At 38.4% G+C, this 24,327-nt stretch overlaps 1 protein-coding gene across 6 annotated transcripts in view; it reads right to left on the bottom strand.

The window, feature by feature from the left end:
• Window positions 1-24,327, bottom strand: part of LOC131488074 (phospholipid-transporting ATPase IB-like) — a 212,987-nt gene that overhangs the window by 117,476 nt on the left and 71,184 nt on the right. For all 6 annotated transcript variants that reach the window (XM_058689430.1, XM_058689457.1, XM_058689465.1 and 3 more), the window contains 10 exons: window positions 21,943-22,031; window positions 21,654-21,695; window positions 20,791-20,866; window positions 19,399-19,504; window positions 18,714-18,796; window positions 17,465-17,514; window positions 15,099-15,168; window positions 11,608-11,692; window positions 9,723-9,862; window positions 4,407-4,545 (listed from right to left, as the gene is read on the bottom strand). In XM_058689430.1, coding sequence (XP_058545413.1) covers window positions 4,407-4,545; window positions 9,723-9,862; window positions 11,608-11,692; window positions 15,099-15,168; window positions 17,465-17,514; window positions 18,714-18,796; window positions 19,399-19,504; window positions 20,791-20,866; window positions 21,654-21,695; window positions 21,943-22,031 — 880 coding nt within the window. The remainder of the gene's footprint in view (window positions 1-4,406; window positions 4,546-9,722; window positions 9,863-11,607; window positions 11,693-15,098; window positions 15,169-17,464; window positions 17,515-18,713; window positions 18,797-19,398; window positions 19,505-20,790; window positions 20,867-21,653; window positions 21,696-21,942; window positions 22,032-24,327) is intronic.

The following is a 24,327-nucleotide window of genomic DNA, read 5'->3' as shown; positions in this document are numbered from 1 at the left end:
ATATACATACACACACACACACACACACACACACACACATATATGTATGTAGACACACACACATATAATGAAATATTACTCAGCCATCCAAAAGAGTGAAATCTTGCTGTTTACAATGACATGGATGGAGCTAGAGTGTATTACGCTAAACAAAACAAGTCAGAGACAACTACCATATGATCTCACTCATAGTGGAATTTAAGAAACAAAACATGAAGTAGGGGAAGGAGAGAAAAAGAGAGAGAGGGAGGCAAACCATAAGAGGCTCTTAATGAGAGAGAACAAACTGAAGGTTGCCGGAGGGGAGGTGGGAGGGGATGGGCTTACCGGGTGATGGGTATTAAGGAGGACACTTGGAATGAGCACTGGGTGTTATATATTAAGTGATGAGCCACTAAATTCTACTCCTGAAACCAATACAACACTATATTTTAACTAACTAGAATTTAAATAAAAACTTGAAACAAAAAGTGTCTGAAATAAAAAAATAAATAAAATTAAAAGTCTCCATATATTATGAAAATTTAAATCAGTATGCAGGCACTGATGGCTTACTCGTACCCAGCATCATATTGGGTGCAAAGGAAGATTTATGACAGGTATGTATTATAAGCCTCTTAAAACCTAAGGAATCAAAGCTAACACAAAAGAGGAAAAAAAACAACATACTGGTAAGCCAAATATAATAGTATAAATGCTGCTGAGGTTGAGAAGTAGCAGATTGTGTTGAACTGTGTTATCAGAAAGCTTTCAGGGGAGCCTGGGTGGCTCAGTCGGTTAAGCATCCGACTTTGCCTCAGGTCATGATCTCACAGTTCATGGGTTTGAGCCCCATGTCGGGCTCTGTGCTGACAGCTCAGAACCTGGAGCCTGCTTTGGATTCTGTGTCTGCCTGTCTCCCCGCCCCTTCCCCGCTCACACTCTGTCTCTCTCTCTCAAAAATAAATAAACATGAAAGAAAGAAAGAAAGAAAGAAAGAAAGAAAGAAAGAAAGAAAGAAAGAGAGAGAGAGAGAGAGAGAGAGAGAGAGAGAAAGAAAGAAAGAAAGAAAGAAAGAAAGAAAGAAAGAAAGAAAGAAAGAAAGAAAGAAAGAAAAGAAAGAAAAGAAAGAAAGAAACAGAAAGAAAAGAAAGAAGGGAGGAAGGAAGAAAGAAAGGAAGGAAGGAAGGAAGCAAGCAAGCAAGCAAGCAAGCAAGCAAGCTTTCAGAAGTTAATAGAACTAGTAGTCTTAGAAAACAGACAACAAACATGACAGGAGTCCTCAAACCCGATCCTGACATACTAATTCCTGAACGTATGTCAGTAAGTAAACCTCCCGCCAAGTCCTTGATCCAATTTTGTTTGTAACCAGTAACAAGACTGTTGAGTCTTTTAAGTGCACAGCGTTAGCCAACTTGAGCTCCGTGAGAGATGGCAGTAATGAGAACTGCCACAACATTCACAAAGGCAGCGGCCAACATTTTTAAAGCCCTCGCTGGACCCAGTATTTCAGAAAGAACCGTACATGTGCATCTCATTTAATGGTCACAATCACCAGAGGTATCATGGTTATCTCCATTTTATTAATGAGGAAATTGAGGATTAGAAAAGCCCACAAAAGCACAAGCTTGTAAATGTAAAGGCAGAAGATTCAGGCTCAAAACGTGGTCCTTGTAACTCCGAAGTCTGTGGTTTTAAACCACTATGCTCTAGATTATCTTTGAAAGATACAAAGATGTCAGCTCTCAGACACAGCTCAGTCTTCTTTTTGAATCCAATCCCCAGCCATTCAAACTCACGAAAGTAAGGTGAGAGGTCTCTAACCAAAGGCTATTGCATTTCTTGGAAAAGAAAATGGCCATGAAAGCCTCTAAGAAAACAAATTATATCAGCATGCTCTTCAGTTTATATCAAAGCTCATTGACTCCATTTTTAGCTGGTCTCTGCAGGCGTAGCCTCTAAGGGAGGACAATAAAATTCACTCTGGGACCCAGTACTCAAAAGGTGTCAGGGGACTGTAGGCTGCATTCAGGCAACAGACGTGTTTTGCTTTGCCCTTACAGAATTTTATACATTTGAGCCCACATCTACGTATCAAGATATTTTGCATCAAAATACAGATTTCTGAATCATCTTTTAAAAACAAAAAACCTGTGCCAACAGCAGACTCTCATTTCCAAGAGGCAAGACTACACCGACTGTCCCTGGGGGGCCAGTGTTCCCCCTGTTGGCTTCCTCCTCCGACACGTGTGTACTGCCCCTCACTCTGGTCCTGCTTGATTCTTCCAGATGTTTGCAAGCCCTGCTTTAAGAAATTAGAGAGTTTGTTTCCTTTCTTCCTTCAAGTCCACCAGAGTTACTGTACATTTTTTTTGAATGGATGCAATTTAACATGGCGGTTTTCTAAGAATCCATTATTCTGAGCAAAGAATCCTTCAAGTGAATTACAGACTTCTAACAAAAATAAGTTTCATTCAGTAAGGATAAAAATTCCGCTACTAATAACAATGGCTGTGTCTCATCTAGGTAGGGTTTCAGTCCTGAGCTGAGGGGACAGTTGAAGGCTTAGGAGAAACAAACAGTCCTCAGGTAGCGGGTTTGTAAAGAATGATAGGGTGCACTTTAGGAAGATAGGAAGAGAGCATTCTCCTTTGTGGTGCTGGGTCAGCTGAGCCCCTTCACAGGATATACACTGAGTTACTGTGGTCACTGAGGTCATGGTTATCAAGAAACATAGCAAGTCACACTAAAGCCAAAACATGGGAGAGCTGGCAAGAGGAGAGCATATGCATAGTGTGTCCTCAGATATTTGCCAGGTGGATAAATGAGTGACTACATCGTCCTCTGAGTCCTTAATAATTACATGAATATCTAGCATTCGTGAAGGACTTGTGAATGCTGCACCTCAAGCTAAGGTCTTCACAGAGACTACCTCAAGGCATCCTCACAAGAGCCCTATGAGGTTAAAAATATTATCATTATCCCCATTTTACAGACAAGAAGTTGATGTTTAGAGATGTCAAAATCGATCCTTCAAAAATAACCAACCCTTCACTGACTCTGTGTTCTCTTCCAGCTACACCCTATTTCTCTGCTCCCCTTCACAGCAAAACTCTTTGAAAGACTCCTCTGTGCCCACTGCACCCTCATCAGTGAGGGCTGACAGATCAGCCTACCAGATGTACCCCGATTGGTCCCTCCTCCCCTTCCCATCACATCCTAGTGCAAGTCGCCACCGTCTCTTGTCTAGACGTCCGCAAAGGCTCGCTGCCTGATCTCCTGACTTGATTCGGCCCAGCCTCCACACGGTAGCCAACAGATATTGTTGAAACGCAGATGAGACCGTATTACTCTCCTGCTTGAAAGGGTACACATTTCTTACAGCAGATTCTCATCTCCTGTCTTCTCTGCTTTGTTCCCTGTACTCCAACCACACCGGCCTCTCGACTGTTCCTCGAGCACACACATGCCCGTACCAGGGCCACGGCGCTCACCATACTCCTGGCCTGGAACACTCATCCCAGGGACCTTCCCGATGCTTGCTCCTTCTTTCCATCTCCTTAACAGACGTTCTATTTAATTACCTTCTCCACCTCTTGCTATGCCTTTCTTTGTTTTTATTCTTAGCACTGATTGTAATATAATACGTAGTGATTTGCTTATTAATTTTATCTCCTCTACTCGTATATAAGTTTCATGAAGAAAGAGAGTATTACTCAAGTTTTCATTCCCAGCTCCTAGAGTGTCCTCATATCTAGTAAGTGTCCAATATTCATTAAATGAACGAATGCAGAGTAAACAAATGAGTGGAGACAACAAGTGAAGGGTGTCTGGTGCACACAGACTCATTTTATCATATATGTTCATCTAAAGAGAGCTGGATGCCATGATGATTATGAAAAAAAACATCATAATTTCAATTCCTTGTCACCACTGAAATTTGAATATGCACAGCTAACAGTTAATTTTTCAACTCCTATTCTGCACACCTCAACCCTAAGACACAATCATACAGTAAAGTTAAGGGGGAAAGGGGCCAAAAAAAGTGACATTGGAGCTTGGGGAAAAAACAGCTGAATATTCTAATCAAAATATTTGTGAATAAACATATATAATACAAAGATAGGTATACACATTATAGAGAAAATATGCCGTAACTTCAGGTTTCCAAGGAAAGGAACAAGAAACTACATACTACTCATGTCAGCATTCTGCAGTCTCTATTTCAACAATGTGAAGGAGACACAACAGTTTGCTTTGCTTGGTTTGTTTAAATTTTTTGCCATGCGATGGCAAGGTTCCATTGCACTCCATTTTCCCCAAAGACATATAAAACAATTACTTGAAGGCAGCTCATTCATTCTTGATACTAGGATATGTTTAGAATACCTGTTCAACCAGATTTTTAAAAACTTTGTATCTATTACCTATGTTAATTGCAGTTTCTTGTTTATCTCCTGTCAGGACCCATATTTTTATGTTTGCGTTCAGTAAAGTTGTTATCGTTTCTGGAACACGTGCTTGAAGGTGATCTTCAATGGCTGTGGCACCAAGCAGCAGAAATTCCTAGACGTTTTTTTCAAAGAGATATTTTTTATTATTAGTTAAGATAAAAAAACATTTTAAGACGGAATAAATTGGGCAAATTTTGACAAAAGATACGCATTCTACTTATTATGTGAAGTCCCATACCTGTACACACACGCATACTTTTTTCTTGTCTCTTCCATTGGTCTGTTTGTCCCTAGTTTGTTACAGTATGAGGCAGTGTAGCATGATAGTTAAAAGCATAGACTCACGGATCCATGTCTTAACTCTACAAATCACTACAAGTTATGATCTACGAACGATCATAAGCACGTTACTTAAATTTCCATGCCTTCATTTCTTCATCTATAACTGGCAAAGTAGGGGGAAAATTACTCAGAGAATTATTGTGAGAGTTAACATTTAGAAAGTGAGTAGAATAGTATCCAACATATTATAATTAGGAAATTAGGATCTGAATAGACGTTTCTCCAAAGAAGATACACAAATAATCAAAAAACACATGAAAAGATGTTCAACATCATTAAAGAAGTGTAAATTAAAATCACAGTGAGACAACCGCTTCGTACCCAGTAGGGTGGCTATACCAAGGTATAGATAGTAACACGTGTTGGCAAGGCTGTGAAAAACTTGGAACCCTCATACAGCGGTGGTAGGAATGGTGAATGGTGCAGCCGCTTTGGCAAACTAGTCTGGCAGCTTCTCAAATGGTTACATGGAGCTGCCATATGACCCAGCAATTTCATTCTCAGGTATATTCAGGAAATAAAGAATGCCCACATGAAAACTTCCATGAGTGCATACAGAAGCATTATTCACAGGAGCCAAGTGGAAACAATCCAGACGTCCTTCGACAGAAGAATGGATAAACAATTGTATACCTACACAATGGAATACTATTTGGCACTGAAAATGAATGAGATACTGGTACGTGCCACAATATGGATAAATCCTAAAAACATTAAGCTAAATGAAAGAAGCAAGTCACTAATATTTATGATTCCATTTATATGAAATATCCAGAGGAGGTGAATCTACACAGACTAAAGGAAATTAGTGCCTGCATGGGACTGGGCAAGAGAGTAGGAGGGTACCAGAGAGTGAATAGTAACAGATATGGGGATTGAGAAGGATGTTGAAAATATTGTGTTCATTATGGTGATGGCTGCACAATTCTATTGAATATAGACATTATGCAGCTGAATATACTAAAAACTGTAGATTGTATACTTTAAATGGAGGAATTGTATGGTATGTGAATTATATCTCAATAAAGATGTTGTATTTAAAAAAAAGGAATTATTCAAAGGAAATTTGAGGCCAGAGAACCTCAGAATCAAGTCTAATTCAATCAGCCAATATGTCAGATTCATATTTTACCAATTGAGTGATACTGGCAACATGAAAATTAATTACTTTAGCAGTTACTAAGTTATGATGTACTTACTATCGATACAAATGTGGAGATTGTCTCTCTTACTCTTACCCAACAGGAAACAAATTTAAATTTTATGAGTGTCCTAAGGAAAAATATTCAAGAAGAAAAGAAGTGCTACTGGCCACAAGAGCTAGGAATATCAGAAAATCCCTCCCTATAACTGAAAACAAGTAGAGTCATAACAATGTGCATGGAATTATCTATAAGAACCAATTTCACACAACTAGTTGACCCTGACACATCTTTGGTGTTATATTCCAGTAGTTACCAAAAAGTCCATAAAGAGTAGCCATATAACTAATTAACATAACATCAGCTGGAACTGTGGAAATTAACACAAGTCACCAGGCAGAATATTAGACACTCTTATAGCTAAAAAAAAAAAAAAAAAGATGTAAAAGATCTGTATGCTGAAAACTATAGAAAACTTATGAAGGAAACTGAAGAAGACACAAAGGAATGGAAAAACTCTCCATGCTCATGGATTGAAAGAATAAATATTGTTAAAATGTCAATATTACCCAAAGCAATCTACACATTCAATGCAATCCCAATTAAAACTGCACCGGCACTCTTCTCAAAGCTAGAACAATCCTAAAATTTTAATGGCACTACAAAAGACCCTGAATAGCCAAAGTAGTATCGAAGAAGAAAACCAAAGCGGGAGGCATCATAATCCCAGACTTTAGCCTCTACTACAAAGCTGGAATCCTCAAGACAGTATGGTAGTGGCACAGAAACAGACACATAGACCAATGGAATAGAGAACCCAGAATTGGACCCACAAATGTATGGCCAACTAATCTTTGACAAAGCAGGAAAGAGTATCCAATGGAAAAAAGACAATCTCTTTAGCAAATGGTGCTGGGAGAACTGGAGAGCAACATGCAGAAAAATGAAACTAGACCACTTTCTTACACCATACACAAAAATAAACTCAAAATGGATGAAGGACCTGAATGTCAGACAGGAAACCATCAATACCCTAGGGGAGAAAGCAGGATAAAACCTCTTTGACCTCAGCTGCAGCAATTTCTTACTTGACACATCTCCAAAGGCAAGGGAAATAAAAGCAAAAATGAACCACTGGGACCTCATCAATATAAAAAAGATTCTGCACTGCAAAGAGAACAATCAACAAAACTAAAAGGCAACCGAATGGAATGGGAAAAGATATTTGCAAAGGACATATCGGACAAAGGGCTAGTATCCAAAATCTGTAAAGAACTCACCAAACTCCACACCCAAAAAACAAATAATCCAATGAAGAAATGGGCAGAAAACATGAATAGACACTTCTCCAAAGAAGACATCCAGATGGCACATGAAAAGATGCACAACGTCATTCCTCATCAGGGAAATACAAATCAAAACCACACTGAGATACCACCTCACGCCACAGTGGCTAAAATGAACAAATCAAGAGACTATAGATGCTGGAGAGGATGTGGAGAAATGGGAACCCTCTTGCACTATTGGTGGGAATGCAGACTGGTGCAGCCACTCGGGAAGACAGTGTGGAGGTTCCTCAAAAAATTAAAAACAGAACTACCCTAAGACCCAGAAATAGCACTGCTAGGAATTGACCCAAGGGATACAGGAGTACTGATGCATAGGAGCACTTGTATCCCAATGTTTATAGCAGCGCTTTCAACAATAGCCAAATTATGGAAAGAGCCTAAATGTCTATCAACTGACAAATGGATAAAGAAGATGTGGTTTATGTACACAATGGAATACTACGTGGCAATGAGAAAGAATGAAATATGGCCTTTTGTAGCAATGTGGATGGACTGGAGAGTGTTATACTAAGTGAAATGAGTCAGGCAGAGAAAGACAGATACCATATGTTTCACTCATATGTGGATCTTGAGAAACTTAACAGAAGACCATGGGGGAGGAGAAGGGGGAAAAAAGAGAGAAAGAGGCAAACCATAAGAGACTCTTAAATACGGAGAACAAACTGAGGGTTGATGGGGGTTGGGGGGGAGGGGAAAGTGGGTGATGGGCATTGAGGAGGACACCTGTTAGGATGAGCACTGGGTGTTGTGTGGAAACCAATTTGACAAGAAGTTATATTAAAAATAATCAAAATGGGGGCGCCCTGGTGGCTCAGTTGGTTGAGTGACCGACTTCGGCTCAGGTCATGATCTTGCAGTTTGTGAGTTAATGCCCCGCGTCAGGCTCTGTGCTGACAGCTCGGAGTCTGGAGCCTGCCTCGGATTCTATGTCTCCCCCTCTCTCTACCCCTCCCCTGCTCACTCTCTGTGTCTCTCGGTCTCTCAATAATAAATAGACATTAAAAAAAATTTTTTTTAAATAATCAAAATAAATAAAATTAAAAAATAAACACTGTCTGTTTGCCAGGCACTGTGTACATGCTGGAGACCAGCATTCAGCTGATGATTCACCTAATAACATGAAGAAACCAGTCAGCTTGAGGCCACCGCACTCCCTGACCTTGCCACCCATCTCACATAACCTGGGAAAGGCAAACTTACCTGTTCTTTTTCTTGTCCTATGAATTCCTTACTCTTTTCCCACTTATGACTTCCAGACTAAAACTAAAACTAAAATATAAAATACATCGGTTTGATTGAAAAATAATTGCATAGTAATACTTGTACAGTCTTTCAAGTGCCAGAGGCCAATTTCAACTGCCCGGATTTCTTCCCGGTATGTGGGAGCAACAGACAACTTGCCGGGAACGTAAGGAAGAGGAGGGTTACACAAATCAGTCTCCTTGCTGTGCTGCGTCAACAGACGCGGAGTAATCACCTGTGAGGGTTACTGTGGCACATTCACGTAGTTGGTGTGAAGCTAGGTTAGGTTCCTAATCTTTCAACACACAACTTAAAAACAAAAACATAGACCCAATGATGTCAAGAAAACCCCCGAGTCTAAATCTGCTTTGGCTGTGCTCCTGCAGGAATAAAATGCAGAGTTCATGGAACAAATGACAAAAGAACCCAAGTCAAGAAACTAAGATAAGAATGGACCCAGGAGCCACAAGATCCCTGAGGCCACAACAAGCAAATTCACAATGACCCTCGAGTGACACTCAACAGTCCAGGGTGCAAGAGATCCCCTGGAACAGTAACCACCAGAGAAGAGCACAATAAAATTATATTCATCCATGTAATGAAATACCATGGACTGATCTAAGAAAATAACAGAAGAATATCCAGTGATATGGAAAAAATATCCCCAATTTATTGCAAAGTGAAATTTTTCATGATTCAAGCAGTATTTTCATGGGGAAAATTCGATGGAGATTTTTTTTTTGGCGGCAGGGCGGAGGGGGTAGATTTTTACTTTTAATTTTTATAGGAAAAAATTTGTATATGTGTATTAAATACCTACAATGGAACACCACACATATATGAAGAAAGAGACTGGAAGATTATACACTAGAACTTAGTCATTAGCCCAACATTACAGATGATGGTTATTTACTATTCCAGCTTATTTTTCTGTGAAAAACATGTATTTCTTTTGGAATGGGAAAGGTTATTCAAAAAAAAAAAGGGGGATAACAAGATTGAAGTAATTAGGATATGATTTGGAAAAGAAAGAAATAGTTTTAATATTTTATAAGATATATCTTATGAATCTGCAGTACAAAATGTATACTTCTGAAGAAAAAAAAACACAATTTAACTGAGTTTTTGAAATTACATCAAGACATGAAAACATCGATGAGTGCATGTTTTCAAAACTTTAACTTGGTCTGTAGCATACACATGGGGTATGTTACCTTTTCGATACGATCGTAACATTCTTCCAAACTCTGCCTTCTGTCCTGTATAACTGTACTTGCTTTTTTATACTCCATTAACCACTGTTGATATTGTTTCTCCGTTAAATCTGTATAGGCAATGCAGAGAGTTCTCAGTCCTGTAAGAAAGGATGGAATACAACCTGATCAAGCCATCAGTCAGTGATCAGGGAGAAGCAGAGAATTTGAAAACAAATCCAAAAGTGTTAGAGGTCACGGGAATGTGAAGTCCTTCCAATGGCCCTACCTGATCTGTCCCTGGCTGCCTTACTGATTGATCTTATCTCCTCCCCTCTTCATTGCTTTCTTACTGGTCCTCTTCCTGCTGGTCCTCTTACCTCCCAAAACTTGCACTTCCTCTGCCCTTGTCCTGGAATCTTTTCCCCTGGAAAGCCACATGGTTCTCCTTCCCTTTCTTCAGTTTCTGCCTAACTCAGCCTGCAGAGAGAGCAACCATCACGCTCTGTTCCCCTATCCTGCTTAAATTTTCTCCATGGCACTTATCACCCCCCTGACATTATCTATTATTGGCCAATTCCCTCAGGGCATGAGCTGTCTATGTTTTGTTCACTTCTGTACTGGGAGCTCACAACAGCGCACGGCACTTAATAAATACTCAATATCTATTTACTGAAGGAAGGAGAAGATGAACGAGGCTTTAGTTTTTCAATTTCCAAGTAAGTCAAACAATTGTTAAAATAACAGAATATGAATTTAAATCCCATTTTGTAAAGACTTACTGGGAAAAAAATTAGAAATCATATTTTACTCTAATATTTTAGGCTAACCCCTGAAAAGCATTCAAAGAGTTGGGGATCCCCTAGAAATGAACTCATTACAGATAAGCTAAAGAAGTTGTTATATTGTTTTGAGCCCCATTACAATACAGTTCCTATATGCTTCTACCTGTTGTAACCTGCCTACAGCTCACACCTATTTTAAGATGGCAGTAAAAGGCCCAAAGTGCAACCTTGCAAAATGCCAACACTTCTAGGCAAAACACATGGCTGTGGGAAGCAGAAGCTTATAAACTAAAATGATAAAGGGGGATACAGCTTCCAGGTATTATTAGCTTTACTCTTACATGATACGATACCTTGCTTTTTCAACACTTCTATAAACTTTTTAGTCAGTGTTGTTCGTATTCAAAACTCACTCATGAAATTTTCTTTTTAATTAAAAAAAGTTTTAAGTGTTTATTTATTTTTGAGAGGGCGAGAAAGAGACAAAGCGTGAACAGCAGGGAGGGGCAGAGAGAGAGGGAGCCACAGAACTCGAAGCAGGCTCTGGGCTTGAAGCTGTCAGCACAGAGCCTGAGGAGCTCGAACTCACAAGCTGTGAGATCACGACCTAAACCAAAGTCAGACACTCAGCCAACTGAGCCACCCAGGCGCCCCCTGAAATTTTATTTCTTAAGAGATGGGTGATAAGTCAAAATCAGAAGGATAATAAGAGAATGGCAGGAAAACATTGAGTGGGTCTGCTTTCTGAGTTATATGCACAAAATAGGTAACTTTTTCTCTACTATGGGCCAAGTTCCTAGTACAACAAATAGAAACAGATAATAGATGTCTTTGTAGACAATGCTTTTGGAATAAAGGAAGAACTTCACAGTAGAAACATACTTTTTAGTGTTTGCTCCTAAGCATAAAACACATGGAGAGAGAAAGAAGGAAAAATAATGTCTCAACAGGGTTTATTTGAAGAACCATTTACTTTTAAGCAAACAGAAGGCATTACAAAGTCACATATATGAATGAGCTCCCCTTGCCAGCCAAGCATCAATGACATACATTGTTTATAATTTCAATATTTAAGAAGAGCATTTCAAAAGGAAACGTCATTCTAAACAATTTTCACTTACCTTCTTTGGCAAAATATTCCAGATGGGTTAATGTCTCCTTCACAAAGAGAGAGTCATCTGAAAGTCTCTCATAAATCACTGTATCCTATAAAAAAAAAAAAAAAAAAAAAAAAGTTCCTGTGACTAACATCTTATCTAAGCCTGACAGTCCAAATTCTAAATACTGCATTACAATTTTATTGTCATATACAATAGATGTGAGGAACTCAAGCAGTCCCAGGAAAGGCACAATTCCAAAGAGGATACATTACATACAGAGGAACAGAGGTAACAGACTTTTCACTGAGACAATGCAAGTGATAAGCCAGTAAAGCACGATCTTTAAAGAACTGAAAGAAAAAAATTGTCAACCTGGAATCCTATCTTCTGCAAAAATTTATTTCAAAATGAAGGTGAGAGAAAATAAAGATGAAATAAAAATATTTTTCAGACATAAACAGGATGAAAAAACTTACTGCCAACAGATGCATGCTATAAGATATGGTAAAGGGAATCTGTCAGAGAGGAGATTATAGCAAATAGAAACATGAGTCTGAAGAGCACTGAAAATGATAATGACATGAGTGTGTGTCACACACAGTATTTTTCTTATTTATTTTAACAAGGATAATTGCTTGAGCAAAACTAATAACAATACACTGTGAAGTTTATAACATTTATAAAATTAAAATGTCTGACAAGAGCACAAAGATTGGGTGGAAACAGATGGAAGTACAGAATTGTAAGGTATATAATCACTCCAAGACAGAATGTAATAAATTAAAGATGCCCACTCTAAGACCTAAAACAACTAATCAAATTTTAAAAAGGAGAGATATAGGAATAAAAAAATACTGAAGTAATTCTTGTCATAAATGAAAAAGAACTGGAACAAATAGAAAATAAATGGCAAAATGATGTGTTTAAACCTAGCTGTATCAGTAAGCACATGTAAATGGTTTAATATCCAGTTAAAAGGCAGAGAATTCCAGGATGGATTAAAGATAAAAAACAAAACAAAAAAACAACCAACTACATGCTTCCTAGAAGAATCGTACTTTAAGTATGAAGACACAAATGGGCTAAAAAGAAAGAAAAAAATATACCATAGCAACACTAATCAAAAGAAGCCTGCTATGGCTATGTTATAACCAGACAATAGAGAATTCAGAGTGAAGAAAATTGCCAGGGATAAGGAAAATCATTTTGCACTGACAAAAGGGTCAATTTCATCAAGAGGAATTGGCAATCCTGAATGTTTATACACCTAATGACATAGCTTCAAAATGAAGCTTAAACTAATAGAAGCAAATGCAATGAAGGAAAAGCTAAAAGAACTTGAAGATGAAAAATCACCATTCAGACACAATGATATTTGGGGATTTTAATATCCCCCTTTCAATCACTGATAGAACAAGTAGACAGAGTCATCAAGGATATAAAAGATTTGGATGATAGTATCAGCCAACTTAACTAATAGTTATAAACTACTTTATCCCACAACAACAGAATACTCAGACTTTTTATGTGCATACAAAACATTTAACATTTGATAGGTCATAATATGAACCATAAAACAAGTTCCAATAAAATAAAGGATTCAAGTTATATAGAGTATGTTCTCTACTGAAACAGAATTATGTTATAAATCAATTAAAAGAATAGCTCTAGCAAATTCCCAAATATTTAAAAACACATACTTAAAAAGAACCCATGAGTCAAAGAAGACATCAAAACAAAACTTAGAATATTTTGAATGAATGAAAATGAAAATGCAGCACATCAAAATTTGTGACATTCTGCTAAAGCAATAATTAGGAAATGTATAGGACTAAACATTTGTATTAAAAAAGAAAGAAAGTTCTCAAATCAAGTTCTGCCTTAAGAAACTATAAAAAGACTGAGGTGTTTGGGTGGCTCAGTCAGTTGAGCATCCAGCTCTTCATGTTGGCTCAGGTCATGACCCCAGGGTGGTGGAATTGAGCCCCACATTGGGCTCTGCACTAAGTGTGGAGCCTGCTTAAGATTTTCTCTTTCTTTCTTTCTCTCTTTCTCTCTCTCTCTCTCTCTCTCTCTCTCTCTCTCTCTCTCTCTCCTCCCCCTCTCTCTCTCTCCCTCTGCATCTTCCCTTGCTCACACTCTCTGTCTTTAAAATAAAAAATAAAGAAACTAGAAAAAGAGGAGCAAATGAAGCCACAAGTAGGCAAAATAATAGGAATAATAAAGAGTAGAAGTTAATGAAATAGGAAACAGAGAAACATTGAAGAAAAATCAAATCTGGAAGCACTTTCTTCAGGAATATCAATAAAACCAATAACTAGCTAGCCTACCATATGATTTCACTCATACGTGGAATTTAAGAGATGAAACAGATGAACATATGGGAAGGAAGGAGAAGAGAGAAGAGCGGGAAACAAACCACAAGAGACTCTTAACAACAGAGAACAAAGTGAGGGTTGATGGAGGGAGGTGGGTGGGAGATGGGCTAAATGGGGGAGGGGCATTAAGGAGGGCACCTGTTGGGATGAGCACTGGGTGTTGTATGTAAGTGATGAGTCACAAAATTCTACTCGTAAAACAATACTACATTCTATGTTAACTAACTAGAATTTAAACAAAATCTTGGAAGAAAATAAGTAAATAAAAATGGAATAATTATGAGTTAAAGAAGCTACACGATAAGTCATATATCCTATATGACTTTATATAAAATGTAATAAATGCAAATGAATCTGTAGTTGACAGAAAGCAGACTGGTATCAAAACGTATCAAATTATACACTTTAAATAATGTGCAGTTTATTTTACCTCAATAAAGCTGTTTTTCTTTTTTTTTTTTAATTTTTAATGTTTTGTTTATTTTTGAGACAGAGAGAGAGACAGAGCATGAGCAGGGGAGGGGCAGAGAGAGAGGGAGACACAGAATCGGAAGCAGCTCCAGGCTCTGAGCTGTCCACACAGAGCCCGATGCAGGGCTCGAACTCACGGACCGTGAGATCATGACCTGAGCTGAAGTCAGACGTTCAACCGACTGAGCCACCCAGGCGCCCTGTAAGCTGTTTTTCTTTTAAGTACATATGGCTGTGAACAAATATATACGTGCTTAAAAAAAAAAGGATTTACAGAGGCAAAGCTATTTCCTGAGATTCACCAAATCCAAGCACTTTGGGCTTGAAATGGGGATCAAAATTCCTGCTCTAAACTCTTAGCATCAACAATCTACTCATTAGTTCTCAACAGACCAACTAAGTGACAACAAATTTTTCACTGACATTAAAGCTTAATAAACTCTGGTGTGGATTACCATAAGTTTCAATGACTTGAGTCTTGGGGAAGCTTTGGGGCTACCCAGAAAGGACTTTTCAGCCTTGGCTGATGCTGGCAACGACTAATGGTAACAGCAGATTCAAAGTAACATTGAAAAATAATTGCAAACTTGTAAAAGGCTTCCTCCTGCAAGTTGTTGAAACAGAGGGAAGGCGTTAATACGAATGATGAATCATGATACTTACAGCCCCTTTGCAGTACAGCCGGAGCTTTCCTGTAGGAGTTCGGACAATTACAGACATCCTTTTTCTATTACTAAGACAATATGAAATGCATTATTAGTTTCCATGTTCCTCAGTACATGGTGCTAACACACACACACACACACACACACACACACACACACACACACACACACAAAATCCAAGTTAAAAGAATTCTCAGAGTCCTCAGCTGACCATTAGTGAAAAGGCCAACATGTTTCTTGCCAGCCTCCATTTCTTTTTTCTTTACCTGTTTCTTTAAACTGAGATTCTAATCTAAATCTCCACCTTCTACTACTACTGTTTCTCAGTTACTATCCTTTTCTTCCATGGAAATTTATTAGCACAAATATATATACATATGTGTGTGTATATATATATATATACACACACATATGTATATATTTTACATGTTAATTACATAGTGTGATATGTGTAACATATATTGTGTTTTATATTACTATTATGTAATACATATATAATGTAACATACACTCATGCATTACACATATAAGACATAAATTATATATACATATAGCATATATAATATAATCACTTACGAACTGATGAGGAAAGAGGAAAGCTTCCTTGGTTGTGTATTTTTCAGGCCTCACAACATCTCTGTCAAGTAGACCCTCCTGTCCCCACTCTGCTGCACAGAGATGTTCAACTGCTGGCTTGAGAGATGCCAGTTATTTTTCTGTGTAGTTCTGTCCTCTGGATTTTTTTTCCTTTTTGTTTTTTTATGATTATAGACAGAAGTTAAACTCATTATTTTCATTCCTGAGTTAGCAGCCCAAATAGGCTTGAAGATCTCCCCTCTCCTCCTTATCCCACACCCTGCCAAAGTAAACTGGCCAAAATCTTTTTTTTTTTTTCCTTTTTCCTCATCTTGTCATTCCCTAACCTTAACCTTGGATGGCTCTCCATGGCTTACAACAACTTTTCAAGAGACTCAAACAAACTACCTGCAAATCAGCACCTTCTCAGATATTCATCATATCCTACAATGCTATGTGTTGCACAATCCAGCGGGGAGGGTCCCAGTGAGTAGCCCCACACCTGAACACTTGAGCTAGGAAGCATCTCAATAGGGACAGGGGCCAGCAATCGCTCTAACTGCCTAGCTGTCAGAATGCCACTAAAGGCAATTGAGTCATTCCAGTGTCACCCAGCTAGGAGCTCGTACTTTAAGGGCAGGAAACGAGTGCTCTGGTAGTAGTGACAGTCAGATATGAAGTAAAGGGAGAGCTAGAATCAGCACTGAGATACATTTTCTTGTAATACGGTTTTTAGAAGAAGCTGTCCTCAAGAGACAAGTTGGTAACAACAACTTTTCTGAGGTTCAAAGCTTTTTTTAAAGCATGTCACTGGCCAATAAGTCTTACTCATATGTGGATCTTGAGAAACTTAACAGAAGTCCATGGGGGAAAGGAAGGGGGGAAAATAGTTACAGAGAGGGAGGGAGGCAAACCACGAGAGACTCTTAAATACAGAGAACAAACTGAGGGGGGATGGGGGAAGGGGAAAATGGGTGATGGGCACTGAAGAGGGCACCTGTTGGAATGAGTACTGGGTGTTGTAGGGAAGCCAATTTGACAATAAATTATATTTTTAAAAAGATTTTTAAAATCACCTGGCTTTGGGAAGAACGAATTATTCCTTTCCTAATTTTCTAGCATTTCTCTTTCTAATTTTTCAGATTCCACATTAGAAATGCTCAGATGGTCTAAGAGACTGAGACTCTGTGAGTCTTTAAAACAGTGCAATGAAAATAAAATCATCACCAATGTCCTCACAATAGGCTATGGGGACCAGGCCACAGTAGCTGGACCAGAAGGCCCTCTGAAACCCAAGAGAAGAGAAGACAATGTGGATGCACATTGCCTCCTTTGGGGGTAAAAAAAGGAGTTACTTCACTGTCTTATGTTTAAAGAAATCATTTTGGGTTTATTTGTAAAAATAATGTCCAATATTCATCTATTCATCAAGTGTTTATTGAGCACTTACTGAATACCACATTCCACAGAAGGTGACTCATGCGTTCCTGGGATCCCGAGTCTAGTTGGCGACACAGTCAATAACTAATAACCCGGATGTGAAATCTCAAGTCTGACTCTGACGAGAGCTGAGAAGGAGAGGTGTGGGAACCCCTCTCAGCTACAAAAGGGGATTTGGCCTAATGAGGCCTAAAGAAGTGAGCACCAGGCTCAGATTTAAGGCTCGATGGAAGCTGACCAGAATTTCATGATTCTGCATTAAAGCTTTGATTTACATTTCCAAATCCTAACTGAAGAGTCATGGAAAGAGCCCTGGAGAACACATGAACAAAATGAAAAGGTAGCTTACCTAGAAAACTCCAGGATGTTAAGAATTTCAAATGTGAAGTTTTCTCCCATCTATAGGAAGGTAAGACAACATATTCTTACCTGAGGAAAAAAGTACTCATCTTGCAAAACCGCTCACTCTCCCAGTCGGAAACAAGTTTTACCCGACAACTACACATCTTTTTCAAACCAGAAATTTCCTTACAAACTTGATGAAATGATGGCGCCCTCTTCTGGCAAGAACATTGTTTGCAAACTGGGGAATAGTTAGAAAAATGCTTCTCAGAGTGCAGATTTAAGGCTGAAACACCTCTTTTCAGTATAAAGTCAGCACCACGAGAAACAGTTTATAAACACTCTCATGTTGTAAGGGGACGTGGAGACCATCAACAGACAGAAATGGAAAAACAAGTAAGTCCTGTCATAAAGTCACGCAGTTCAAGTGAAATCCTTAATCCTTAGATAGAGATAAGCATGGAAAGAGACGGCATGCTATAAAATTTTATATCAGTAAAATCTGAATTCTTTTCTAAATTTTTCCAGTTACAGCTTCTTGACTTCCTGTAGCCATGATCAGTTCACCAAGAAGGCAGTGCAGAATTTCAAATAATTAGAGAGTGGTCCATGTGGCATGTACTCTGAGTATAAGGATGAATCATTCAGTCCATTCTGCCAAGGGCTGAATGTCTAGTAAACATCCCTAACCACTGCATTATTACTAGAAAAAAAATTAGTGCGTTGAGCATCATGTTTGCATTGCATCAGTCCTTCCCCATGATATTAAAGGCTTGTGGTAAGTGGTCATCGAGACAAAATATATATATATCGTACATAAATATATATATAATATATATATTTATAAATAATATATATTATATATATGAATAAATAGAATGAACAAATCAACATAATAACAACTCACAAAAAAATAGTTGGAAACATTTCAATTTTTCATAGAAAAAAAGTAGTGTATTTCTTGAAGATCTGATGATTCTGACTCTTTGGAATAGTTCGCTTTCTCTGTGCTTTCTCACTAATTCCGGTTACTTTTCGTACATTAACTCATTTAGTCCTCACAAGAACCCTGTGACACGCACGATAGGGGAACTGGGGTAGACACAGAAGGAACACACTTGAGACAAATGGCTGGGAAGGTGTGGGTCCAGGTGGGCATCCCAAGCACTGTGATCCCAGAGCTCCCAGACTCAACTACTCTACTGCGTCTCTCTGGAAGGGGCACGTGAATCATGAGAATGTAAGATGCTACTCACAGCATTTATGGTGACAGAGGATGGCGTTCTTGTAGTAAAAACAAAGCCAAGTTTCTTCATTCCTTTCACTAAAGCTGCTTCATCTACCAACAAAAAGTCTGTATTAATGGAGAGACTGAATGAAGATATTAACGCTGAATTTAATTTGATACAGATTTCTATTCTCCAGCGCTAAAATACCATGACATTTTTTTAACTTGGCTTTTTTTTTTTTTTTTTTTTGGCTCCAAATGCACTTATCTAACTACCAGATAGCGTTCATGAAAGAGGAAATCTGCTTAAATAGACCCCTTTCAGTGAGGCTGAGATCTATTTACCGGCCTAAATTCCTTTCTTAGTACTCATTACGGTTTTGTTCTACAAGCCATTGATAGAATGGCCACAAAATGCCGCAGTGCCTTAACCTTACTCCTGCCTTGTTACTGATTATGACTAAATGTTCCACCGAGCCCTAGCTCAAAGAGCCGTCTCCACCAACGTCCTTAGGGCAGTCTTTGGGGGTGTGGGGAGCAGGATCCCCAGCGCTGCAGCGTGGCTCAAAACCGCACAGCACCATCAACAGCCCTGATCCATAAGGACAGCTGAGAAGGAGCGACGCAGGGGCAGGCGGGATCAGTGACGGCACCACCTCTTCTCGGGGTTCATCACCTACCGGGTGCTCCAGGAGCACGCGACAGACACCTACCTGGGGAGGAAGCCTGGTAGGTTATATTACCTCCGTCTCTCTCAGGAACAACAGTGTGACACACACATAACAGGGTGAGAAACTCCTTTATGTAATCTCTCGTGGGCTACAAAAAAGGCACAGAGCCAGTGAGTCTCTTCCAACACCGGTGGCACAAGAGTTAGATACAGTCTGCAGGTAGCAACAACTGCGGTTTTCACCTCAGGGACACAGGGAGCCAAGCGCTGACTGCAAACCGCATCGGGCACGCGGAATGTGTTTGCAGAGTGGCTACCAAGGCAGACCGTGCAGGGCCAGGGAGACCTCAGGGAACAAGATGACCCTACCCTCTTGGAGCTTCTCTCCTCCCAGGGGAAACAGGTTTTCTCAAAGCCGGAGGAAATAAGTAGGGGTTGTCACAGAGCCAGGAGGGGCGTATTTTAGGTAGGTGATCTGCGGGGGGGGGGGGGGGGGGGGGGGAATTGGAGGACATAATATCTAAACTAAGACCTAAGTGGAAAAGTTAGTTAGCTGTGTGACTGTGACCTGTGACCGTGGCACAGGCTAGACAAAGGGGATGGACGGCACTTTCAGAGGCTCCGAGGCAGGAGACAGAGTCATAGGTTGGCGAGCTTCAAGTTTGTGTGACTCCAGCATCTTGAGCAAGGGGAATAATGACACAGAATCAGGTGGGAGAGAAAGCCACAGTGACGAGCTAGGATTTTATCTTAAGTGGCGTGCCAGTCCTCCGAAGGTTTTGAAGCAAAGGAAGAACGCGAAAAGATTCATGTTTTAAAAGATCACTTTTAGTTTTGATGGGTGGGGCGCCTGGGTGGCTCAGTCAAGCGTCCAACTCTTGATTTCCTCTCAGGTCATGATCTCACGATTTGGGAGTTCAAGCCCCACATGGGGCTCCATGCTGACAGCGCAGAGCCTGCTTGTGATTCTCTCTTTCCCTCTCTCTCTGACTCTGCTTGTGCTCTCTCTCTCTCTCTCCCTCTTTCAAAAATAAATACACTTAAAAATAAAAATAAATAAAAATAAAAGACCACTTTTATTTTTGAGAAGACCAAGATTTCAAATCAAGTAGATCAGTATTTTAAAATTGGTAAGTGAAGTTATTGGTAAAATACAATAGAACCAAAGCGCTTAAAAGCATTCAGAGATTTTCTTACACAGATTGCTACACAGTAAGATGTTCTTGAGTGATGTTTGGATTCATTCACACCAGTTAGTTTGGCACTCCCCTCATAACATCAGTATGGAATCCGCTGTTCACTATATTAATATCAAAAAAATTTCAAGACCCTCTCTTTCCTGGCTCAGAAAATTATACCTTTTAATAAACCATATATATGTTTTAAAGTTACGTAGCATTACCGTGTTGACATGGAGTGAAAACAGCAGACTTACGTGGTCATCCTCAAAGTTCTGCAACAATGTTGGGTCATTAAATGCACCGGATTCTGTGATGGCAGACGGTGATGCACTGAGGAAGAACAGAGGAGATTTACTGTAATTAAAAGTTCCTGACAGAGCCAGTCAGGGATCAAATGGACCTAAAGTGAACACGCAGCCCCATTTTCTGATTTCAGGAAGTTACACTATGAAGTCTACAGAATTACGGGGGATGCTTGAACAACATGGACTGTGCAGGTCCACTGACACACGGATTTTTCTTGTACAATATGGTAAATGTATTTTGTCTTCCTTGTAATTTTCTTAGTAACACTTCCTTTTCTCTAGCTTTACTTTAAGAGTACAATCTATAATACATGTACAAAACATGTGGTAATCGATTGTTTACGTTATCGGTAAGGCTTCTGGTCCAACAACAGTCTCTGAGTAGTTACTTGGGGAGTTAAAAGCTATACACGGATTTTCAACTGCCTGGAGAGGGTCAGCACCCCTAACCCCTGTGTTGTTCAAGGGTGAGCTGTATAGTAAATATTTAAGGTTCTGTCAAATTATACATCCTCTCAGCCCTCAAGTTGCAAAATGGCATTAGAAAATGCCTAAATCTGTGTTGAAAACCATGTAATTATACAGAGTTTAAGACAGAGTAACCATAAAATCAATAAATCAAAGTCTGGATTCTGGGTTCTTTGACTATCACATGGGAAAGATCCATCCAGGGGAGATTTCTGGGAACTGCCTTTGGAGGTCTGGACAAGGGACAGCTGTGTTACCATATATCAGAACTCCAGTACTGACAAAAAGCCCATTACAGGGGAAAAGGAACATGGGCAAAGTAGAAAAGAATGTTGTCTAGTTACCTTAGGTTGTCCAAAACGGTATCACTTCTGTTTGACAGATTTCTGAGGGAAAACGAGGGAAGTTATAAGGGTATAAATATAAAAAACTTCAGGAATTCTTAAAAAAACACATAAAAAAAGCAGATATAAACCATATTTTTTAACAACTGCCAGTTTTCATTTAAGTTTCAGTCTCATTCAGATATAGCTATGTTATTAGAAATTCATTTAAGTTTTGAAGTAAATACTTATTAATTTGTTTAAAAAATGAGAATTTTCAACAGAGTATGGCAAAAAAAAAGCCACTTACCCATAGATTATACCTGCAATGGTACACTTCTTCAATGTCATAATATTGCAAGTGAGTGTTCCTGTTTTATCAGAAAATAAATATTTTACCTAAATAAAGAAAAACCAAACATGATAAACAACATAAATATAAAAATTAAGAGCAAAGACAAATTTAAGTTCTTTTCTTTAAATCCTCAAAATATTTGAACTTTTAGTAAAAAGAAGTTCAGCCTATAAGAATTCTGCCTTTAATATTTATACTTCTTTCAGAGGTTCTCTTTGTTTTATACTGCAGGTGAAATTTTATGTTAATATGCAAAGTAAATTTCAAGCCATCAAACCTAAGAAAATCAAAACTCCAAGTTCTTTTTCTTGCCACAAGAAATCTCATCAAAGGTCTCTAGAAAACATTAAGTGTATATATAGATAGAAAGATATAGACACACACACACACACACACACACCCCAAAACCAGATAAAGATTATAGAAAAAATTTACAGGCCAATATCCCTGATGAACATAGATGCAAAAATACTCAACAAAATATTAGCAAATCAAATTCAACAGTACACTGAAAAGATTACACAACATCATCAAGTGGAATTTATTCCAGTGATACAAGAATAGTTTAAAAGATCAATGTGATATACCACATCAATAAAATAAAGGATAAAAATAATACAGCCATCTCAGGAGATGCAGAAAAAGCATTTGACAAAATTCAACATCCATTTATGATAAAAATTCTCAATGAAGTAGGGGTTAAAGGGAACAAACTTCAACATAATAAAGGTCAATATGACAAGACTGAAGTTAACACCAATGGTCAACGGTGAGAAGCTGAAAGCTTTTCCTCTGAGATCAGAAAAAAGAAAGGGTGCCCACTCTCACCACTTTATTCAACATAGCATTGGAAATCCTGGCCAGAACAATTAGGCAAGTAAAATAAAAGGCACCTAAATTAAAAAGGAAAAAGTAAAACTGTCACTATTTGCAGAAGACCACACCAAAAACTTCTTAGAATGAATGGATTCAGTAAAGCTGCAGATTACAAATTCAACATACAGAAACCTGTTGAATTTCTATACATTAATAATGACTGTTAGAAACATTAACAATTCCATTTACAATTGCATCAAAAAGAATAAAATACCTAGGAATAAATCTAATCAAGGAGGCAAAAAACCCATGATCAAAGAAACTGAAGAAAACACAAATAGAAAGATATTCCACACTCATGCATTGGAGAAATTAACATTGTTAAAATGTCCATACTACCCAAACCAACTACAGATTCAATGTAATCCCTATCAAGATTCCAGTGGCATTTTTCACAGATTTAGAACAATAATCCTAAAATGTGTATGCAACCACAACCCCAAATAACCAAGGCAATCTTGAGAAAGAACAAAGGAGGTATCATGCTTCCTGATTTCAAACTATATTACAAAGTTATAGAAATCCAAACAGTATGGGATTTGCATAAAAACAGACACGTAGGTCAATGGAATGGAAAAAAGAGCTCATAAATAACCAATGAACATACGGTCAATTAATTTACAACACAGGAGACAAAAATGTGCACTAGGGAAAGGAGAGTCTCTTCAATAAATGGTGTTCAATAAATAAATGACAATCTCACCAATAAACTTGACAACCACATGCAACAGAATGCAGCTGGACCACTTTCTTATACCATGTACAAAATTAACTCAAAATGGACTAAATACTTGAACACAAGACCTAAAACCATAAAACTCCTAGAAGAAAACATAGGTAGTAAGTTCTTTGACATCAGTCTTGATGATTTTTTGGATTTGACACTAAGAACCAAGGCAGCAAAAGCAAAAATAAATAAGTGGGACTACATCCAATTAAAAAGCTTCTGCACAGCAAAAGAAATCATCAGCAAAATGAAAAGGTAACACAATGAATAGGAGAAAATATTTGCAAATAATATATTTGATGAAGGGAGTTAATGTCTAAAATATATAAAGAACTCATGCAACTCAACAGCAAAATAATAATCCAATTTTTAAAATGAGGAGAGGATCTCAATAGATGTTTTTCCAAAGAAGACATACAAATGGCCAACAGACCCATAAAAAGATGTTCAGCACCACTAATCATCAGGGGAATGCAAATCAAAACCATAATGAGATATCACTTCACACCTGTTAGAACAGTTATTACCAAAAGACAATTAAGTGTTGGCAAGGATGTAGAGAAAAGGGGACTCTTGTGCACTGTAGGTGGGAGTGTAAATTGGGGCAACCACTACGGAAAACAGCATGGAAGCTCATCAAAAAATTAAAAACAGAACTACCATATGATCCAGCAATTTCACTTCTGGGTATTTATTTGAAGAAAATGAAAACACTAAGTCAAAAAGATAGATATACC

This window comes from Neofelis nebulosa, chromosome 1, assembly GCF_028018385.1.
Source record: "Neofelis nebulosa isolate mNeoNeb1 chromosome 1, mNeoNeb1.pri, whole genome shotgun sequence".
In the NCBI taxonomy this organism is placed as follows: Eukaryota; Metazoa; Chordata; class Mammalia; order Carnivora; family Felidae; genus Neofelis; species Neofelis nebulosa.
Note: the sequence above shows the minus strand (reverse complement) of the source record. Positions and strands in the feature narration are given on the sequence as shown.